The sequence below is a fragment of the Rousettus aegyptiacus genome, unplaced genomic scaffold, assembly GCF_014176215.1.
Source record: "Rousettus aegyptiacus isolate mRouAeg1 unplaced genomic scaffold, mRouAeg1.p scaffold_m13_p_1, whole genome shotgun sequence".
NCBI classification, from domain to species: Eukaryota; Metazoa; Chordata; class Mammalia; order Chiroptera; family Pteropodidae; genus Rousettus; species Rousettus aegyptiacus.
Window position 1 is genome coordinate 173,803,047 of NW_023416284.1, and position 18,556 is coordinate 173,821,602.

General features: G+C 36.1%; 1 protein-coding gene across 3 annotated transcripts in view; it reads left to right on the forward strand.

The window, feature by feature from the left end:
- Positions 1-13,941, forward strand: part of PCMT1 (protein-L-isoaspartate (D-aspartate) O-methyltransferase) — a 44,212-nt gene extending 30,271 nt beyond the window's left edge. The window contains exons 7-9 of one of the 3 annotated variants that reach the window (XR_004951357.1): positions 4,023-4,192; positions 12,547-12,627; positions 13,137-13,941. Coding sequence is in view for 2 of the 3 variants with exons in the window: in XM_016160146.2 (XP_016015632.2) it covers positions 4,023-4,192; positions 13,137-13,149 (183 nt within the window). In the remaining variant the exon portion in view is untranslated. Of the gene's footprint in view, positions 1-4,022; positions 4,240-12,546; positions 12,628-13,136 lie in introns of all 3 variants that reach the window. The other 2 variants (XM_036222624.1, XM_016160146.2) reach the window with 2 other exon arrangements.
- The last annotated feature ends 4,615 nt before the right edge of the window (positions 13,942-18,556 follow it).

Here is an 18,556-nt window from a genome sequence, read left to right on the forward strand (position 1 = left end):
TCATTTTAATGAGACCGATAAGCTTATGTCAACCCTTAAGAATCCTTGGTTAAATTCACTGAAATATTAAATTTTTAGTACATGAGAGTTATACATAGTTCTCGACTCGATGACTCGCGGCTGAAAGTGGCACTGTCTTTTCTGCTCAGTCGTATGCACTCTCTAGCTTGGAAGAGGTTCTTTTCTTGTATGTTTAGATCACTTATGGGAAACTGAAAGTTGGGAAATTTGTTCTGGTCACTGACTTGCTTCTTATTGGCTTAACAACTTTGGGAAAATCCTTGATTCTCTCTGGCCCTGTTATCTGTTAAAAAAAAAAAAAAGACTAAACCAATGGTTTTAACAGATTTTAATCGAAGTATTACCGTAATATAGAAAGGTATACAAGTCACAAAAGAGTAGTTCAGTAATTTTCACATACGAACACATGATCCATAATTTTAACTTTAAAAAAAAATATTGGCAATCTAATACAAACAGGTAAAATCTGAAATAGAGCCATGTTTAAATGAAGGGGCTTGTGTGCAGGCCTCATTTCCCCCACTAAGACCCTGAGGTGATTTCAGAGGACATTTTTAGCTTTGGTTCAATATGATTTTAAATGTTATAGTAGCACTTACAAGTATTAAAGGGTCTTTACACATCTGATTAAATTTAAAGATAGACATGCTGAAGGGGCTTTCTAGTTTCAAGATAATGGTAAAGACGTTTGTGCCTCCTTGGATGTCACCCCAAAACAACTAGAAAACATTAAAAAAACAGAAACTCTGTATTTACAATTCTGAACTGCACAATGTGTGAAGATGGAAAGCAGATGAAGTAATAATAATTGACTCAGGAGCGTGGGGGAAATGGACTCAGACTGCAGAGGTGAACATTAGTGCAAAAGCAGTTTGTTCTGCAGACCTCCGAAAAGGCTTAGGAATTGGAGGCATCAGGATCAGAAATTCTTTTGAAAAGAGAGGCTGCTGCTCAAAATTCCATATGAGGAACAGTTTAGCCTAAGGCCTAAATAAGAAAAGTTTTAGGAACTGAATGACATGATTCTGTAATCTAATACAATGAATTTGTAAAAAAGAAAAAGACAAAAAGGACCACAATATCACCATGAATTTCAGAATATTAACCACAGAGAAGATTCTAAAAGTTTCCAAAAAAAAAAGAAAGGATAATCTCTTAAGGTTGGTAATCAGAAAGGCTTCAGACTGCAGAATATGCAGCATTAGAGTCAACAAGTCAGGGGAACAAACCATCACAATTCTGAACTGAAACTGATTTCCAATCTTGGGTTCTGTACCCACGCATATCACCAAATATGTAGAAGAAAGATGGTTTGAGCTTGCAGATCTCAGCCTCTCTCTTTTAAAATATTCCATGCACTGTTTCACAGAATACATCTGGAGGAATTGCTTTAATAATATCAGCAAAAAATGAGGGAGGAGATAGACAGTAGGAGAAATCAAAACTAGAAGGTAGTACATCTTGTTTAGGAGAGAGGTGATGAAAGTTCCCAGTATTATTACAAAGAGAAGCCACAGGGTGAGAGCTTTGAGGCATGCCTGGAGAGAGTAACCAGTCCAGGTTTGGAGCAGCAAGAAGAAGGCACTAGAAGAGTCTACCTGCTCACCCCACCCCACCCCCCAAGCACTAATTAGATAGGTCTGACTGTAAAAACTTCATTGAGGGCACAAAGATTTAGAAACAGTTACAAAGAAAATTGATTGAATGAAAAAGAAAAATCTTCAATTTTTAACTATAGGGAAACAACTACTGTATAAGAAACAGTCATTAGATACCTCTTGGGTTGGCTGCAAATTATATTTACATAGTCACAACTGAAAATACTTTAAATGAAAAATGATGTTATTAGTTGAATTGGGTGAAAGCAGAATATATGTAAGAGAGCTCAGTCCTCATCTAGCATGTAATTCGAAATAAAAAGTAAATACTATACAGCAGGGGTCCCCGACCCCCTGGGCTATGGACTGGTATCACCTGGTCTGTGGCCTGTTAAGAACCAACCTGGCCACACAGCAGAGCGAAGCTTCATCTGCATTTGCAGGCGCTCTCCAGCACCAGCATCACCGCCTCAGCTCCATCGCAGATCAGAATTAGAGTCTCATAGGAGCACCTGCCCCTGGCACCAAAAGGTTTGGGAACCGTTGCTATGCAACGTGGCAACTATTGTTAATTCTATATTGTATATTTGAAAGTTGCTAAGAGTAGATCTTAAAAGTTCTCATTACAAGGAAAAAAATTGTTACCCTATATGGTGATGGATGATAATTCAACTTAAAATGTGGTAATTATTTTGTAACATTATTTTTATACACACACACACACACACACACATACACATATATATCAAGTCATTATGTTGTACAACTAAAACTAATACAGTGTTATATATCATTTATACCTCAATTTAAAAATAAAAGATATGCTTTAGAAATAAGCATTATCAAATAAAAAGTAAACACTGGAAGACAGTTAAAAGGATTAAAATTACTGGATCTAGGGAGCAAGATTAGAGGGAAGCAGTCAGATGTTTTTCATTATATACCTTGATATTTAGAAAAACAACTCAAAGAATACTTGGAAATCTTACTTTAATAGAAATTAAAATGGAAAAATAAAAGACTTTCTGATGACCAAAATTTTAATTGAGGACACCCTTTATTGGGCTGATAATACTCAAAGTAAGGTTTCTTTCTCATTGTTATTGACTAGTTGAGATTTGTAAAGCTATATTCAAATGGTAGCATAAGATTTAAAAGCTGTCTGACTGGAGGGGCTTCCACTGAGTTGTCTTGGTTCTTCATTGACAGGGGTGTTTTCATTCTAATGCTGTAGGGGCTCCAGCCCTACCTTCCTTCATCCCAGTGCCAGTAATCCTAAATTTAGTTTTTAAACCAAGGTTCCCTTATCTTTGGTTGAGTGATGCCCTCAATTCTACAGTGATAGGATGAGGATTCCTTGCTGAATTTCTACACTTACCCTCACTCCCTCCAAACAACATATAAGCATTGATATTTTTAGCTTTGTCTTTGGCCTTCCCAAGAGGATTGTTCTGTATTATGTGATTCAGTTCTAACATTTGAGCCCTGCAGTTGTACCAGGTAGGTACTGTGTCAGATGCTGGGGCACACAAAGATGAATAAGGTACAGTTTCTGTTGTCAAAGAACTTGTGGTTTAGTAGTGATGCAGGACAGAACAAATTTCTCCCAGTGGGGGGTGCGGGGGAGACCAAGCCCTATACCCAGAGAAGAGTGTCATTCGGCTGAGAGTGTAGAAAGAATTCAACACACACACCAAAAGGAAAGTTTATTAGAAAAGGGCTAACACTCCACAGAGTGTGGTCTCCTCTCAGAGGCAAAGTGAGAGAAACAGTGAGGGACAGAGTAAAGGCACTGAGAGGGGCCCTGAGTGTTCAGGGAATTCAATTTCTATGTCATTCTTTAGTTCCCATTCCCTTTGATATAGACATGTAAGGAAGGGGAAGAATTTGTAGCTTGAAAAGGTAAGACTATACAGAGCGAAAGGCCCACTGGCAGTTCCCAGCCTTTAATCCCTGGGTTCGCCATGGTTCTAGCCATAAGGAATGACTCTTGGTTCCTGCTTCCCCTTCACAGGTGTGGGGAATGGGTTGTTAGTAATCCAGCAGAAATCTTCCTCTGTTCCATAGGTGTCCTCCTGGCCTGGCTGCAGGGCTGATCAGCATTGTAGTCCTTGAAGGTGGCTCAGTTAACATTTAAGTTCTCTCGCCTCCTCCCCACATGAGTAGGAGAGGTTGATCAGTAAATGAGTAAGTGAGGAATTGAGTAACAAGTTTAACAGTCAAAGTATGTGTGCACTAAGTACACTTCTACTTTCCGCCCGTGGTTCCTGAAAGCTGTTTATAAAGATGTAAAATGACTATTAAGAGAAAATCTATAACTTGGTGTGTATGTGTTTTTTCTTTTTTCCTTTTTTTTTTTTTTGTTGTTTGTTTGTTTTTTTTCTTTTCTTTTCTTTTTTTTAGCTAATAGACCAATTAAAGCCTGGTGGAAGATTGATATTGCCAGTCGGACCCGCAGGTGGAAATCAGATGCTGGAGCAGTACGACAAGCTACAAGATGGCAGTGTCAAAATGAAACCTCTGATGGGAGTGATATACGTGCCTTTAACAGATAAAGAAAAGCAGTGGTCCAGGTGGAAGTGATTTTATCTTCTGCTCTTTCTTCTTCCACACATGCAAGGTGAAAGGGTGTGGATTTTAAGATATTAGACTACAAGAGCTGCTTTTTTGGTTTTCACCTTTACGCTCCATTTTAACATCAGAAATTCACTACATTAAAAGTGTAGAAAAATTTTGCATGGTCTGCCCTTCTTTTGGTTTAACTCATCTTTGGGGAAGGGAGGGTGAGACTTGGTTGGCACGAAGGTGTATTTTTTTTTCTTTTTTTTAGAGGTTTTCAGCCACAGTTCAGTACTCTCTAAGGAGATTTTATTATCAGCCACTCTGTTTCTGTATTTACAGATCATTTTTATAGATGTTATGATCATGGAAACAAAGGCTTTGGTCTAAGAGAAGGGGCCACGTTTCCTGCCCCATCACTCTTTGTGGTACCATTGTTGTAAAGAGAAAGAAGGAAAAAATATTCTTGTCCCGGTTTTTGAAGGTGTCAGAATCCCAAAGAGGGCATTTTCCCTCTCAGCTTGACCTCTCTTTCAGTCAAGTTCACAGATGTCTGACAGCCTGCGCCTGTTTTACAGTCAGCCGTTGTTTCAGAGCCTCTGTAACAAGTAAACTTCTCACCATTCTACAGAACAGGCCAGCTGGTTTTTAACTTACTTTATAACGAAGTTCCCGGGGAGGGGAGGGGATTCTGTAAGCTAAAGTGAGTGCCCAGGTCTCACAAACCCAACCAAAGGTCCAGCAGCATGCAGCATAATCTTCAGCACAGCATGGCTCATTATTATGCCGACTTTTGTTGTACATGTTGTACATCTCAGCATAATCTGAATATTTGTTTCAAGTGGAGATTTCTCTTCCTCTCTTCTTTCTCTCACTCCCTCTCATGGGAAGGTGCGAGATCATTGAGTAAAAGTGACATTAGCTAAGACCACTTGGAATTAATGCCAAAATAAGAAAGGCTTTACAGTTTTCTTGTTTTAGAATCTATTTTTATTTGACAGAGGTATTTATTTTAAGATAATTACTTCTTTAACAGGGTGATTGAACGTTTAATAGATATCTCAATTTTGTTTTCTGGAAAGAGGAAAGGTATCTTTTGAATAAACTGTTTAATTCAGGGGTCCCCAACCCTTGGTCCAGGGACTGGTATCAGTCAGTGGCCCATTAGGAACAGGGCCACACAGCAGAAGGTGAGTGGTGGGCTAGTGAGCAAAGCTTCATCCATATCTGCAGCCACACCCCAGCACTAGCATCCCTGCCTCAGCTCCATCTCAGAGCATCAGGCATTAGATTCTCATAGAAGCACCGGTCCCTGGTGCTGAAAGGTTGGGGACCGCTGGAATTGCAGAAATGGTAATGGCTTTTAATTTGTTCAAAACCTAGTTTTACTTTTAACTACCACTTGGTTGTTTCTGGGATATCTTACTAGGAATTGCATTTTATTCCTCACCTAATGTAGTTATCTCTGTTTTCTTCGAATTCTGATCTGGAGCGCAGTGACTTCTTAAAAGAAAAATTTTAAAGCTGTTATTCTTGTCAGTTGGAATCAGATATAGCTATTAACAACTAACTGCGACCTTCCTTCACTTTGCTTCTAGTCTGGTATGACCGTTACATAATTGTATGATTGCTGTTGTGTAAAAGGGGCAAACATATGACTGAAATTATTGAAATTTGATCAAATAAGAGTTCAGATTTTCATTTCTTTTAAATTTCTCTTTTCATACACTATAGGTATTAGTATTGAACATTCTACCTTTAATTTAATGAAGGAGAAAAGGTATTTTGTTTTGACAATCAGAGAGGGAGTTTTCATGAAGCTAATGAAACTCAAGCCTCCAGGCCCTTACTTGCTCAGGGTCCTTCCTGGCCTTATACCTAGTATATATGAATAGTCTTGTTTTTAGTTTTTTTTTTTTCTCTTCATAAAGAGATTATTCCCCCTCTCAAATATTATATCACTGTAGGCTTCCACAACACCTGTATTCATCCCTGATAAAACTAGACTATTTGTATTAAATTTAGGATAATTTTTAAATATATGGATAATTATTCAATTACCAAATATTTAAAGGTATATATACTTGTTTTTCTTTTTGGCCTTCAACTTTTTAAAACTGAGCAATTTTACATGCTTGGTATAAATTTTCAATCTATTTGTTCAGGCACATTTTCCCACACCCAACAATGTAGTTTTAATTACAAAGATCATCGCTTAGTTAATTGTAAATCTTGACTTTTAAGGAATATAAGCATAAAGAATATAAAGGTAATCTGGAAACAAAATAAAAAAAAAAACAGCTGCTATGTTAAAAAAAATTTTTTTCACTGAAAAAATTACTAGAAAATAGAGTGTTTCAAAAGGTAAAACATCAACATTTCTTAGTAAAAGAAGAAAAGAAAAACAAACAAAACATCGACCCTTAACTTACAATCTTAAGAGACCATTCATCTGCTATTTCTGTTTGTCCTTATAAATTGTCAGGGTCCAGGCAGGAAACAGGAAGCATTCAGCTATTCCTTTGTCTCCCTTCCCTTGGGCCTCCCTTTTCCCTGAGATACAGCAATATTGAAATGAAGCCAATTAGTAATTCTGCAATGGACTCTTAAGTGTTCAAGTGAAAGGAGCAGTTGCAAGTCTCTCAACTTTAAATCAAAAGCTGGAGATGATTACACTTAGTGAAAAAGTCATGTCAAAAGCTGAGATTAGGCTGAAAGTTAAGCCTCTTGCACCAACTGTTAGCCAAGCTGTGAATGCAAAGGAAAAGTTCTTCAAGGAAATTAGAAGTGCTGCTCCAGTGAACACACGGATGATAAAGTGAAATAGCCTGTTGCTGGTAGAGAGGAGGTTTTAGTGGTCTGTATCGAAGACAAACCAGCTACGAAATTCCCTTAAGCCAAACTCTAATCCAGAGGAAGGCCTAACTCTCTTCAATTTTATGAAGGCAGAGAAAGATGAGGAAGACGCAGGAGAAAAGTTTGAAACTAGCAGATCTTGGTTCATGAGGTTTAGTGAAAGAAGCCATCTCTATAACATAAAAGTACATTTAAGCAGCAAGTGCTTATGTAGCTTCTGCAGCAAATTATCCAGAAGATGTACCTAAGATAATTGATTAAGGTGGCTACACTAAACATCAGTATGGACAAAACAGCCTTAAATTGGAAGAAGCTGAACTTTCATAGGAGAAGTCAATGCTAGGGGCTAATTCAACTGGTAACTTAAGTTGAAGCCAGTGCTCATTTACCATTCTGAAAATCCCAGGGCCCTTAAAACCTATGCTAAATTTACTCTGCCCGTGCTCAAAAGTGGAACAACGAAGGCTGGGTGACTAAACATCTTAGTTTATAACATGGTTTCTTGAATATGTTAAGCCCACTGTTGAGACCTACTTCTCATAAAAAAAAGATTCCTTTCAAAATGTTACTCCTCATTGGCAATGCATCTGGTCTCCCAGGAGCTCTCATGGAGACACACAGCGAGATTAATATTGTTTTCATGCCTGCTAAAATGACATCCATTCTGCAGCTCAAGGATTAAGGAGTAATTTTGACTTTCAGGTCTTATTATTTAAGAAAGACATTTTGTATGGCTATAGCTGTCGTAGTGATTGCTGGATTCGGGCAAAGTAAATTAAACACCTGGAAAGGAGTCAACATGATAGATGCCATTAAGAACATGATTCATGGGAAGAGGCCAAAATATACACGTTAACAGACATTTGGAAGAAGTTGATTCCAACGCTCCTGAATGACTTTGAGGGGTTCAAGACTTCAGTGGAGGAAGTAACTACAGATGTGGTGTAAATAGTAAGAGAACTAGAATTAGAAGTGGAGCCTGAAGATGTGACTGAATTGCTGTAGTCTCATGATGAGACTTTAATGGATGAGTTGCTGCTGCTTATGGATGAGCAAAGTGGTTTCTTGAGGTAGAATCCACTCCTCATGAATATGCTATGAGGATTGTTGAAATAACTTAGTTGATAAATTAGTGGCAGGGTTGAAAAGAATTGGCTTCAATTTTGGAAGAAGTTCTGTGGGTAAAATGCTGTCAAACAGCATCGTACGCTACGTAGAAATCGATTGTGAAAGGAAGAGTCAATTGATATGGCAAACGTCATTGCCATCTTATTTAAGAAGTAGCGACAGCCACCCCAACCTTCAGCAACTACCACCCTGATCAATCAGCAGCCATCACCATTGAGGCAAGACCCTCTACCAGCAAAAAGATTATGACTCACTGAAGGCTCGGTGGTGGTTAGCATTTTTTAGCAATAATGTATTTTTAAATTACATTGCCGTTTTGGACATAATATTATTATTGTACACTTAATAGACTACAGGATAAACTGGGAAACCAAAAACTTCATGTAACTCACTTTATTGTGCTATTCACTTTATGGCACTCGTCTTGAACCAAACCCACAGTATCCCTGAGGTATGTCTGTAGATTCTGTGTTGAGGGTGGTAGAGAGGTACTGTATTGTCAGAGCCGGGCAGGGAAGTGGTCAGAATTACATTTCAGAAGAATAACTCTGGCTGTGGTGTAGAGTAGATTGAAAAGGGACAAAGCTAGAGTCAGTCATAGGAGATGGTCACAGCAAGTTGGGTGGAATGATGGTGGCCTGAATTAAGGCAGTGGAAGTAAGGACAGAATGTGGTTAAAGAGCCCCTTTCCATTTCTCAGTGCCCATCTCACATTTGGGAATTATTATCGAAAAAGCTCCTTAAAGTTTCTTGCTAGGCTGGGTGGTTTCTGTTCTTTCAGATTTTCTACAGGATTAATTTACAACTCATCCTAGTGCTTTCTTATGAACCTTCTCTTGTTTCTCATCAGCTTTCCATCCTCCTCTTACTGAGGAATCCAGAGCTAGTTGCAGTGCTCTGTGAACGTGAGATCCAGTATTTGCTGAGGAGGCATGATAGAAATTAGATAGAAGCAAAAGGGAACGAGGATGCATGCAGAATTCTACTGCCAAATAAAGCCCAAAACCTGAATGTAGACTTATGTCGCCTTATACTTAGCAAAATATCACTAATTAATAAAAGAGGAGAGAATGTCAGACATATAGGCCGTTGACCTAGAATCTCTGCCATTATGTTCATGACTAAGGATAGGTAATAGTTGTATTTGCTTCATAAACTCTGAATACTTTAAAATTTTTTATTTTATATAAGTATTTATAAGTGTAGAAATCAGTATTTTGTTAATCTTCTGGTAAGTTTTTTTTAATAGCCACGAGAGTCAATGGAATAAGTTCGTCTTTGGTTTTTGAAACTGGAATGTTTCAGGGTCCTCATTCCATAAGCACTTTATCAATGTCTTCCTAAAGTGCCGTGCACTCATGAAAAAGACGTTATGAATCAATCAGGCATTTCTAGGATTGACACACTAGGTCCTAGGAACACAATTAGTCATGTGTTCCATATTGTTCTATGTTGTCCCTCTTAAATTTCTTTACATATGTTACAGCAGTGTGACATATTTTTGCATCCTTAAAGGCAGAGATATATTATTCTGTTTTCTTTGGGGTTCTTTTTATGTCTCTCTCAATGCTTTGGACAATGAGAACTATACAGAGCCTTTATTACCTCGGAAAACTCGTTAACTAGAAAACATGGGTTTTGTTTCATGGTAGTACCTTTGTTCATTTGTTCTTGATAAAGAATATATAATACTAAGTGCCAGAGTTATTAACTTAATACTTAAATTATGTATAATTATATATTATAAAACAATAATAAATGCATACATTTGTTAACCTAATGGAAATATTTAGCACATATATGGCAACCTTAAAGGGGCTTTCTAGAAATTTAGGACATGTTACTTTTTATTGTAAATGACCTATATGTAAAAGTCAGATGTGATGATGTAGACTTTTGAACGTTAAGAAAAATTAATAATGTGAAAATTATACAGATTTTAGAGTATTAGGATGTAAAAAGGTTGTACATGCCCTCGCAGCAATTTTTTGGTTTTCTGTGGTAGCTAAATGTTAAAATTCAGGTCTATAAACTAATTTTTTTTTCTTTTTAGTTCTGTAAATTTCCTTCTATTTGTTTTAACAATATTGTTCCTGACACCAAAGTAATGCATGCACATCGTAAAAATTAAGTACAAAGAATAGAGTAAAAGTCACCCATAATCCCAGAATGCTGAGATAGCCACTATTAACATTTTGGTAATTTTTTTTACTCTTTTATCCATAGATCTGTATGCTTCTCTTTCGTAATCCTGATATCATACAGTATCATTATTTTGTAATCTCTTTTTTTCACTTAAATGTCAACATTTTTCACATCATTAAACATTTTTTACAATATGGTTTTTTCAGTTTTATTGAGATATAATTTATCTATGGCATTGTGCTAGTCTTAAGAGTACAAAATAATGCTTTGATATATGTTTATATTGCAAAATGATTACCACAGTAACTTTAAGGTAACATGTCCTATGTTTAAGTCTTTAATCCATTTTGAGTTGATTTTATATGTGTGTGTGACATAAGAGAGGGGTCCAGCTTCATTTTTTTGAAGACATTATTCTTTTCTCTTTGTGTATTCTTGGCTTTTTTTTTTTTTAATGTTCTTAGCTTTTTAATTAATTGGCCATATATGTGTGGGTTTATTTCTGGGTTCTCTGTTGTCTTGCATTGAAATACGTATCTGTTTTTATGCTAATACCATATTTCGTTTACTATAGCTTTGTAATATAGTTTTAAATCAGGAAGTGTAATGTCTCCAGTTTTGTTTTTCTGTCTAATAATTGCTTTGGCTTTTGGGGTTTTTTTGTGGTTTCATACAAACTTTAAGAGTGTTTTATTTTATTTCTTTGAAAAATGCTATTGGAATTACGGGAATTGCATTGAATTGGTAGATTGCTTTGGGTAATATGGGTATTTTAACAATATTAATTCTTCCAATACATAAGCATAGAATATCTTTCCATTTATTTGTTTCTTCTTCAATGTCTTTCATTAATGTCTCACAGTTTTCAGTGTACAGATCTTTCACCTCCTTAGTTAAATTTATTCCAAGGAATTTTGATTTTGATGTAATTATAAATGAGATTATTGTCCTACTTCTCTTTCTAATAGTTCATTTTACTTGTATATAGAAATGCAACTGATTTTTGTATATTGGTTTTGTATCTTGCAACTTTATTGCGTTAGTTTATTCTGACTTTTTTTTTTTTTTTTGGTGGAGGCTTTAGGGTTTTCTATATAAAATATCATGTCATCTGCAAAAAGAGACAGTTTTACTTTTCCCTTTCTGATTTTGATGCCTTTTATTTCTTTTTCTTGCCTAATTGCTCTGGCTAGGATTTCCAGTACTATGTTGAATAAAAGTGGCAAGAGTGGGCATCCTTGTCTTGTTCCTGATCTTAGAGGAAAAGCTTTCAGCTTTTCACCGTTGAGTATGATGTTAGCTGTGGGCTTGTCATATATGGCCTTTATTATGTTGAGGTACGTTCCCTCTATACCCAGTTTGTTGAGAGTTTTATCCTTTTTCTTTAAAAAAAAGATTTTTTTAACGAAGAGGATATTTAGAAATGTTGTACTATGTTGTTAGGCAATAGGGATGTTTATTTACAATATCCGTAATGCCTTGCAACAGGTAAATAAAATGTGGTAAATTATTTAAAAAACAACAGTATTTTCAATTCATGTTTTAAAAAAGCAAAAGTGAATTTAAAAATAGAACACTTTGTAAGTGTTCATAAATATTTTAATACTTGCATGATTTTAAGTAAAAGCTATTCTATGAGAATTATAGTACTTAAATTATTTAGAATATGTTAAGAGGAAGCAGACTGATAATTTATTGTTTAAAAGATAATCTAGTACTATATGACAAAGGCAGCTTATGGGATAAGTATTTTTAAAATATTTTCTTGCACAATTTACAAAACTCAGTTTTTTAAAAAACGTCTGATAATCCCTGAAGTCACCAATTACCTGGGAAATTTTAGCTCTTTTACTTACCTTCCTTTTAAATATATTTTAACAACTTTAAAAAAAATACTTTTTATCACAAGTAAGTTACAAGAGTAGTACAAAGAACTGAATCTCTTCATCGAAAGTTACCAGTTAACATTTTTCCACAGTTGCTTTCTCCCTCTCTCTATATACATATATGTAATATTTTTTCCTGAATCATTTGAGATTTGTTGCAAATGTCAAAACTCTACCCCTACTTGAGTGTTTAACAGTGTTTTTGTCACTCAGATTACCCTGAGATATGAAGCTTTTAGACTTTTCTGGTAGCTTTATTTTTTCACTTTTAACAGCTTTATTGAGGTATAATTTATATACCATACCATTTATTTTAGATTGCATTTTTATTCCTTCCTTCCTCTCACTGGCAGTTGCTGGTACAGTGCTACACCTGGCTGAGCGAATGGTTTCTTTTGGAGCTGATAAAGCTGCCTTATGAAATCAGCTGACAGGTATATTATACCTACAGACGATGCTTTTTCTCCCGAAGAGTTTGGGTTCAGAGTGACCCACTCGACAATGGCTAACAGATACTTTAAACAAAAGGCTAAATTTTTGTCCAATTTTGTGAATGTAACTGTAAAATTTATTCGAACTCTTAAATACTCAAGTTGTCATTTTACAATAAATAGTATTAAGCAAGATCCTATATTTAAAAGTTATAATTTCTCTGAATTTTTGGTCTTGAAGGAAGAAAGTTATCTTTAGAGTTAAAAAGTAAAGAATTCAGGCCCTTTAGGTTTCATATTTTATTCTGGATTAGCATGAGACATGTTTGAAATGGCTGATTTTCATTTTTGCTTGGACTTGAGATCGTTTGCTCTTTTTTTTTTTCTTTAAATAATATATTGCTTGGGGATCAGTGTATTTTTACTGATTTGATAGTTGTATCTAACTATTAGAAAGCCAAGTTTTGTAGAACACGACTCCTACTTACATATTTCTCTTTTTTCCCCCCCAGGGACGAACTGTAAAAGCAACATCAGCTTGACCAGTATATAATATTACAGTGGATTGCTCATCTCAGTCCTCAAAGCTTTTTGAACACCAACGGCATCACAGCTTGTTTTGGACTTTGTCACACTATTATTTTTAGCATGAAAATGTGTGGTTTTGTGGAGTTTTTAATTCTTCAAAGAGGCACAGAAGCCAAATTGGTAGAGGAAGGAGGTGAAGTCTACATTTGTGTAGTGTTACTTTAACATGCCCACATTTTACTTTAAAATATTAAACAAAAGGGTTCTGAAAATGGAAAACTTAGTATTTGAATTGATTTGGAGGAGTGGATTTTCATTTCTTAGACACTTAATTCTGTTCCAATATTAATTTATCAGATTGCTTTTGTGCATCAGATAACACCACCATTCACAAGTTAAGATTCTTGGTTTTTTGATGTCTATTAGATGCTACTAAGAAAATAGAGATGAGCGTCCTTTTTAAAGCTTTTGATGTGGTGTTATAGAATAGCATGTTGTAGATACAATCAGCTGCTTTGTTACCTTAAAACTAAGCATTTGTAAATAATAAAACTTAAGAAAATGGCAGGTAATGTCCCTTAACACTCAGCTGTTCAGATTGGACATAACCAACATAGTCCTTCTTTTCTCTCTTTAAAAATTATAGGAATCTTGTAGCTCAGTATTGTTTCTTGTTTCTAATTTGCTGCTGATAATGTATATGAACTTAACATGCTGTATAAGCTGTGTCCTAGTTACTGAACAGTTTATGCAGTTCTGCTTTGCCAAATAAAGTTAAAAGCAAAAAAGACATTGATGGTGTTTGAATGTAGAAAAACAGCGTGTCCACCAAATACAGGATGCTAAGATCAGAGAAGAAAATTGTTTCTCTGATGTTCCATTTTGTGAAATCCGAGTAGCATTAATTGACGTGTACATTTGTGAATGTGACTGTGTTTCTTGAGGACAAGGACGCCTCATTTATCGTTTTTCTTTGCCTAACATGGGGCTTGTCCTCTTGCAGATATATAGTAAATGCTGAATGAGTGAGCGAATGAATTGACTGAATGTCGGAGAATAGCTGAATTGAGAATAAATTTACCGAAACCCATCTCAAAATTAATAAATGGATTTATTAATATAATGACTGTAAATGAGTTTCTAAGGAGGTAGTAGCACTTTAAGACCTTGTTTAAACATTGTGGTTTTATACTTTTTGTGGTAGGATCTTAGTTTTCTCAGGGTTCTAGAACTTGAAGCAATGTAAGCTCTAGGGCTAGCAGAACTAGCACTCCCAGCAAAGCCCTTCTCTCTGTTGTGCGCAAGTGTATATGATTCTGACAGGTAGATGTGAGGGTGTGAGGTTGCCCCTCCCCCACCTCTGGAAACCTTAACATTGCTTCTTTAAAAATGGCTTTACAAACATTATGTAGACATGTTTTCACTGGTGTCTCTTCTTGGACAAGGTCTTTGACACCAGGAACTAGCATTAGTCAGCAGCCAAAACTTGGGAGTTTCAGTTTATTGTTGGTTTCAGTTCGCTGTTGTTGGTATTGTTTCTGGACCCAGGCCATGAACCGTTTTGGTCCAGGACTCAGTCATTTAAGTATTCTTCAGGATTTAAATTAATTCTTTAACTTTTCTACTTATCTTTATCCTTCATAGCCCTTACCAGCATTTTTATTACATGTAAATAAATCTCTGTGATAGGTGTTGGGATAGAAAAAGGCTTTTACTCTCAAGGAGTTTGCAGTCTGGTTGAGGAGACAGTTTATAAATCTGATAGGACAAAGTGCCACCTGATTGGTGTGGACAAATGCTATGGCAAGTATTGCTCTTAGACTTCATACTTTTGTGAATTAAAAATTTTAAACATTGAATAAACACTGAATGGATTTTAAGGGAACATCGATAATTGGGTAGAGATGTGAATTTTAACTAGGTCTAAGAGTTTTTCTTTACAAGAGTTGAATTTATGTATATGTTGGTCCAAGATAAGAAATCTCTTTAGTCTTTACTATTTATAATTAAAATACTTTAGTATTTCATTTTTCCTTAGTAGAAGTGATTTATTTACATAATGTGAAGGGCAACAGTGAAATATTTTTAAAGATTCCAGTCTAGCGAGAGTCTGTTGAAACAAGGCATTTTTTTTACAGATTCGATTTTAATAAAAGCCTAATCCAGCTCTCGATTAATAATTAAAATTAACAATTTTAATGAAAATTAAAATTCCAGTGTCTAATGAGGGTTTCAACTCTCCCAACCAGTAACATTAGAAAAAAGTAACATTTGGGGGTAAATACTACACTAACATTATCCATGCAAATATTTAAAATTTTATTGCCTTAATTTAAAAAAAAGTTCAGAAAAAAGTTGATTATACTTTTTAAATTATGACATACTTATACTAAAGCATTTTAAAAAATTCAATGTATTTTAAAATAGAATAACTTTTTAAAAAATTAATAGTACTTAAGAATTCTTTGATGCTATTCTTGGCATCTGATTGTCAGTCAAGAAATAACGCTTTTTAATTTTGTTGCATTCGAGAGGTAGGCGGCGTTCCTCATTTTCAGCTTAATGTTAATAAATTTCCAGTAGTTCGGTATGGCACTAAAAGAACACATGTCTATGATGATTGGATACTGGTACATGAAATAAATATGGGTAATTTTTAAAATGTTCTAAATGGGGATCAAAATGCCAATAACTTAGGTAAGTGCTGAAATTCTTGCAGAGTATAAGTCCTCATTTCCTACAACTTACTGTGTTATAAAAAGAACTGTATTCAGTAAACCAAGTTCTGATCAAATTTCGGTTTCACCTTTCTCAAGTTCTACTATTTGTCAGTAAGTGACAATGAATGTTTTTGTCCCTATTGTACTTAAAAAGTGGCTCAGATACTGTGCTAGAAAAAAAAAAAAATCCTGCTCATAGAAAAATGGCCTATAGGGCCCAAAGAAGTTTGGATTCGTGTATTGTTACATAATAAAAAAAAGTCCAATAACTTCCTTATCCTTAATCCTTCTCATGTCGCTACAGCAGTAGTCATTGGTTCCACACCTTAGGCTTCATCTTTTCAGCTGACTTTCTGCTGCTTGGGCCAGGACTCAAGCACTGCCCTGCTTGTGGGAGGGGAAACGTCTGACTGAGTACCCGTAGGGAGCCCGAGCTGGCCGAGCTGGGCCTGGGCCGTGAATCCCTTCCTCCCCCTCTCCCTCTTTCCCTTTTCCTCTCCCTTCTCCTCCCCTCTCTTCTCGCTTTCCTTTCCCACCGTGAGTGGAAGCTCTAAGTTCTAGGGCTGCTGCATCTGAAGAACTCATTTTCACTCAAGTGGGGTGACCCAAAAGAATGGGTATCACAGAATTTTTTTGTCCAAAGGGCAAGTGATGGTAATACCAAGGACATTTTAAGTATAAAGGGACAGCGATCCGGAGCCCTGGGGCAGCTGAGGACATTTCCATTTGAAATCACATACCCAGGACACTTTACTGTGCCTCCCAAGAGATCACATCACTTGTAATTTCTTTTGGTAGCACTATTTATTTATTTAGGTGTTTTCGGTGATTATCCTGTCGGGATTTTGCTAGAAATTACAGATGGATCGAAGAGCTTGAAGAATTTCCATGTTAACACTATTATATCAGTTTTAAATTAAATGTACAAAGTGTGTTTTCTGGCTAAAAAGACCTGTCCTTTGGGATCTTGGCTTCATGGAGTGATTAGGTTGTGGGTGACAGAGTTGGATGAAGCAGGCCAGAAAGTTACAGGCGGGGGTGTCGAGGACTTGCACAAGTATGGAATGCATGGTCACATAGTTCATGGTTCTGATTTCTTTATTCTCCACACAGATCTTTGGATAATACATTTAGAAGTTTATCTAAATCTGTGCCTCGTTTAAATATTAACATTGCCTTTTGATTTATTTGAACTCTTGAGTCTTCAGTCATATGAAATGATAGAACATTTTTTTAAAAGTCCATATACTCAACACAATTTTTTCTTAAGCATTTTGGTAAAAGTTAAAATAATTTTTGTATTCAAATTTGTTTCGAGAAGTTTCCTAACTTTAATGATATTGTAAGTTGATCTCTTTCCAGTGTGGTATACAAGATGAAAAAACCAATGTGATCTAAGGATTTAAGGAGGAAGGAAGACGTAGATCTAAAAAGCAATGTAGGAGAAGGCTCAGTTACAACCTTATTCAGTTGATTCCTGAATACATTCAGCTTTGGGGCGTCTAGTATTTTATATTTGATGGTTTCATATTTAGCCAAAGAATCTGTGTCTGCCATTAAAGCAGCTATGTACTTTAGAATACTAGAATCAAGTGGGGCAAAAGTGGGGAAAATAGGGCCAGAAAAAAGTCAGCAACACAGTTGCTGAAAAAGCCAGGGCGAGGAGAACATTCGTGAGCAGTAAACTGCAAACTAAGCTGCTGCCTCTTTGTATTCAGGTTGAGCAGGGGTTTTTTGTTAGAAATTCTTATTCAATTTTAATGTCAACAGTTGTAGAAAACCTGGGGTCCAGAAAACAACAGTAGTTAAGTCCTGTTGATACTTAAACGTGACATTTTTACAAAGGGAGCAAAAAACAAAATGTGAAATTGTTCTGGGATGATATATATTTTAATAGTGACCCTAAATCACAGAATCTCAGGCTCAGGTGCTTCTGTGACATGGCATCATCAACGTGATGTCGATGGAACACGTGTCGGTAAGGACAGGGCCTGTGGTCTGAGGCACATCACACTGTAGTACGTAGGTTTATATAGATGAAATGCAGTTAATTCAGTCGTGAACAGAAAAACTGAGGCACAAGTAGAAATGTATAATCTCTGTGTTCGGGTCATGGGGAAATGCAGTGATGCGGAACATGACGGCCATCAGTGCCTGACAGGTGTTGGTAAGTGTGACAAGAAATGGTGCAGCCAGACCACAGGTTTTGAAAAGTCAGCGGGAGATGAAAACACGCTGTTATTTCCTATGGAGGAGAACAGATTTGATACTCAGGTGACCTGAAGCATTAAAAGTGTGGCAGGATGGAGGAGTAGCTATAGTCCACTTACTGAGGATGAAAGGAAAAATTTTTCAGAAGGATGGTTTAGGTGGGCCTTTTCTCAGGAAATGAAATGTGAAACCCAAGAACATGTTTGAGAGGTAAACTGCACCACTTTCTCTTTAGAATTATTTTTAAATTGTCTTAGATGAACTCCTTCAATCAGATAATCAACACGCAAGGTGACTAAAAAGTCCAATTCGGTCCATCTGACAACATAAATTTTTTGTAGACCTTGATTCTCCTTCCCTAATCCTTAATTTCCGTCTTTGTAAAATAGGGCTGGGATGATTAAATACAGGTAAGACAGCAACAGCTCAGTACATACTAACAACTTAGGATTATATCAAAATTTTAGAAAGGC